General features: G+C 36.8%; 1 protein-coding gene across 1 annotated transcript in view; it reads right to left on the bottom strand.

The window, feature by feature from the left end:
- TPH1 (tryptophan hydroxylase 1) overlaps positions 1-4607 on the bottom strand; it is a 15590-nt gene that overhangs the window by 4273 nt on the left and 6710 nt on the right. Inside the window, exons 4-7 of the mRNA XM_006904725.2 lie at positions 4073-4140; positions 3721-3917; positions 1401-1536; positions 575-701 (exon numbers count right to left, since the gene is read on the bottom strand). Of these exons, the coding sequence (XP_006904787.1) occupies positions 575-701; positions 1401-1536; positions 3721-3917; positions 4073-4140 (528 nt within the window). The remainder of the gene's footprint in view (positions 1-574; positions 702-1400; positions 1537-3720; positions 3918-4072; positions 4141-4607) is intronic.

Genomic DNA, 4607 nt, shown 5'->3' with positions numbered 1-4607 from the left:
ACGCTACGCTCTTCTTTCCCTTGTTGACACGGGAAAACACTACTCATCTTTCCTGGGCTAGTCCAGGTGTTCCTCCTCCATGAAACCTTCCCTGGGCAGCTCTCTTCACTCCCAGAGCACTCGGCCTCAACTTCTCTATCACCTTCATCTCACGTTTCTAACATAACTGTCTCCCCAAGTAGTGAATAAGTTCACTGAAGGCAGGGACCATGCCTTCCTCATCTTTGTATTTCCAGAGTGGTGTCTTGTATATACTGCTTAAAAATATTTTTAGCATCATTTTAGGGAACCTATCATTTTTATTGAAAAAAGAAGATATACAAACCATTAACATTATTGTACTCTAGTGTTTCTCTGCCTTTTCTCAAGCTCATGTCTCCCTTTGATAAACCTTACATTTCTATATCCTTCTTTAATGTTATTTAAATTATTTAAATTAAATTGAATTAAATTAAATATGAGAAAAGAAACATTTTCTAATGGCCATCTTGAATATGTACTTTTAAACTATGTAAATACTCATATCCCACCCATTAAGAATTACTACTCTGTACAGCTACGTCCAGATTGATACCGTTGCCAGTTTTTGAACAGCCTCCTCTGAAGCTCCAAGGGACGCCAGGCCAATCTCTTGAGAGAACTGTGCAAAACTAGGTTCAGCCAAAAGGGGAACATGACCCAAGAGTTCATGGCAGGTATCTCTAAAAAAGAGGTATAAGTCTGTCACAGATGTGATGCTTAACATAAATGCATTAATCAACCATTCAGTCAAATTAAAATCAGATCTTACTTTTATTCAAATTGATCAGGTGGTATTACATTGGAAATAAATCTCAAAGGACACTAATGAAATAAAGAAACAATTTTGATTCGATACCTTGGGCACTCACACACACACACAAGTGTATACAGATACCCATAGACATCTACATGCCCCCCGATCCTGCCAAAGATCAGGTCTCTGCTCAGATATCACCTTTCCTACCAGGCCTTCCCTGACCACCCTTTTCAAAATAGCAACCCTCCATCCACCCATACATATACACCCCTCCATCTTCTTTCTTTACTTTATTTTTCTCCGTGTCACTCATCATCAACACCAAACAGGCTGTTTGTTATCTGTATCTCCCACTGGAAAATAAGCTTTATGAAGCAGGAATTTTTGTCTAATTTTTTTCAGTGTTACATCTTCTATGCTTAGAACAACACCTGCCATCTAACAGGTTGTCAAGTAATAATAGTAATAATAATGGCTAACATATATAGAGCATAGAGCATGTATTATGTTCTAAATGCTTTAAATGTGCTAATTCATGTAACCTTCACCCAAAAATCATGAGGTAAGTATCATTATTACAGACAGCTATTTGATGAATGAATACTGGTGTAGAAGTACTTACGGCTCTGGGGTATAGAGGGGATCTGAACTGTGTCTCACATACTGTGTGCAGTGAAAAACTCGAAAGGCTAAACCTGATAAGAAATCCCTTGGTGATAAGTAACCAGCCACAGGACGGATGGAAAAACCTGTGCGTTCTGCAAAGCAAAGAAGAAAACACAGAGAACATCTTCACCAGAACAGATCACTTACTGCACCATTTTAACTCTGCCAGTGGCATCAAGTAACACTTTGAGAGAGAACATAAAAACTAAAATGTATCCTATGTATACTGTAGGGAAGTAATAATTAAGTACTTACCATTGCCAGGCAATGTCACACCTTTTACATATCACATCTCCTTTCATGTTCACTGTATGAGTTAAAGTTTATTGTCCTCATTGTGACAGCTATAAAACTGATGCTCACAGACTCAACAATATGCCCAAGAGCACATTGTAGATGATAAAGGTAGGAAGAGGACCCAGGTCTCTTAAATTACATCTTGCTGTCTTCATAAAGGATTTAGAACATCCCCTTGACAATCTTAACTTAAAAAAAAAAAAAAAAAAAAACCCTAACAAGATCTATTAATTTAGATTAGAACGATTTTTGAATCTATGGCATTTTTAGCCAGAACTACCTCTTCTAAAGTAGTTTGTTTATTTTACCTAAACTAGATGGTGCTTTTCTATCCCCCAACAGCCAAGACTGCATGCCTACTGTGAAGGGGGCCTGCCACTAGGCTGCATGGCTCAAGGGAGCTCTATAAGTTCCAATTCTGCCCTTCGTTTCAAACCCTCACACTCTGGTATTCCACCTACTTGCTTTGTACCTAAATTCTCCCATTCCAATGGGAAGATTTCACAGTCCAATAGAACTTTCCACATGACAGAAATGTTCTATATGTAGGCCACCCACTAGGGTAGCCACTAGCCATATGTAGCTATTGAATACTTGAAATGTAGCTAGTATGGCTCGGGAGCTAACATTTTTATTTACATTAATTTTCATTATTTAAATAACACCATATGTCTAGTGACCATCGTATTTGACAGTGCAGGTAGCCCCTTCAAACTGATGTTATGTTTGAACTGTCTTCTAATTTTGGTTTCTCTCTTTGACACTTAGCAACATGTTTTGTAGTCAGCTCAAGCTCCAGACCCCAAGCGAACAGCTTTCATTTTTGTATCCGAATCAAAATATTTCTAAATCTCATACAACTTCTATAGCCTGTGCTTGTCTATCCCGTGTCCCATGAGATCATGTGCATTGTTGGTTCTGTCATCCATAATCGCTACTTTTTTAAATCTAGTTTTTGTAGGAACAATTTACATGAGTTTTTCCATTGTAAAAACAATATTGCCCTTTTCTGTTTAGTTCTTTGTTTTGTGTACAGTGATTGAAAAATGAGAATTATGGAGTTGAATAGATATACAGATTTTTATAACAGTCTATGTAAGAAACTCAAAGATAGTAAGTTCAGACCATGATGGAAATAAACTAAACTCCCTTGGAGTCAAAAACATAATTTATCTTTTTTCTCTAAGTTTCTAATCTACTAAGATCAAAGAGGAAATGTCTTTTCTTACATATTGGAGACCCTGGAGATCACTGATCACTTTATTCCCTATACTAGCTAGAAAAAAATAAGGAGGTCTAGACCAAACAAGTATGAAGAACTGAAAGGAACAAACTGTCTTTACCCTTTATTTCTGCTCTACTAGCATATCTTTTCCCATTGGAAAATGATACACTCTTAATGTGGAAAGGGGCTTCAGATCATCTCCTCCAACCTTCCTTCCCCAAGGTGCCTGAATCTCCTCTACCACATCCCTGATAAGAGGGAGTGAAGGTTTTGCATGACTACCTCCATGGATGGGGAACTAACCGCCTCATAAGACTCTTCTATTTTCAAAGGGCTCTTTCAGCAAGGTCTTCCTCATTTTGAGTCAAAAGCTTGCAGTTTCTATCCAATAGTCTTTTACTTTAGGGCCATACAGTAATCCCTCTATTATATAAGATTACTCTCAAATATTTAAATACAAAACTATAATATCTCCTAAATCTCTAAGTCAAATACCCTAAGAATCCTTCAGATTTTATTGATATGATACATTTTCCAATCCCCTTATAATTCTGCTCATTTTTTCTACATCTGTTCATGGTTATGATTGCCCCTCTTCAAATGTGATGCCTAATATAGGATCTAATACTCCAGGACAGAGTACAGGAAAATTCTGACCTCTCATATAACTGCATTTTACTCCTCTGTTAAAAATTCTGTCATGATCAAAACAGAATTCAACATTCCCCTTACAAAAAATTAATTAGCTTATTACCTTTTAAAAAGTTTGAAACGTCTTCCAACTGTGGGATATTATCTTCCCGATATCCACAATATTTAGAAAGCAAAGGTAAGTTTTTGAGATACTCTCTGCAGGCATGGGTTGGGTAAAGTTTGTTCAGCTCTCGGAACACTGCTCCCCAGGTCTTAATTTCCTCTTCAGTGAATTCAACCTTTGGAATGGGGTCTCCACTAACGAGATAAAGGGAAGAAGTTATTTTGAATTAGCATTCAATAAGTAATAGCACTTATCTTATTCTCTACTTACTAAATAAGTATTATATATTGATTGATTGATTGATTTTATTATTTTAAAGTTGGTTAAGTTATTTTTATAAAACACTTACTGTTTATAGTTCATAGCCAAGTCTGCAAAATACTTCCGTCTTTTACGGTAGACATTGTCTTTGAAGCCCTGATAATTAAAGAAAAGTTGTTAAATATTCATACAAAAATATATTTGACAAATGATATTTAGGAAACATTTTTATTATTGTATTAAATGGAGAGATTGGCTGGGGGCTGTCTAACGCAGTATAAGGTCACATTCACAGAGCTACAAAGTGGTAGGAGCTAGATTAAAGTTCTGGTTTATGCGACTTCATGACTGCACTCTCTTCTCTCCTTCCCTCCCAGGATCCTAAAGCTCTATAAGCAATACTAATGCTCTGGATTTACTAATTCCCCCTCTCATGTCCGTACAGCATCCCACATAATTTTCCAAGGAAATGACTTCCTAGTTCACCAACTGCCTAATAAACCAATTATGCTAGGCAACATGAGTGATAAGACTTTCTCCATTCTCTCTCTACAGCCCTTTCAAATAACCCATGCCAATAAAAACTGACTGCAGACACCGTCTTTATTTTAGTAACTCTCGGA

Source organism: Pteropus alecto, unplaced genomic scaffold (genome assembly GCF_000325575.1).
Source record: "Pteropus alecto unplaced genomic scaffold, ASM32557v1 scaffold120, whole genome shotgun sequence".
Taxonomy (NCBI): Eukaryota; Metazoa; Chordata; class Mammalia; order Chiroptera; family Pteropodidae; genus Pteropus; species Pteropus alecto.
This window is presented reverse-complemented; position numbering and strand designations above follow the sequence as displayed.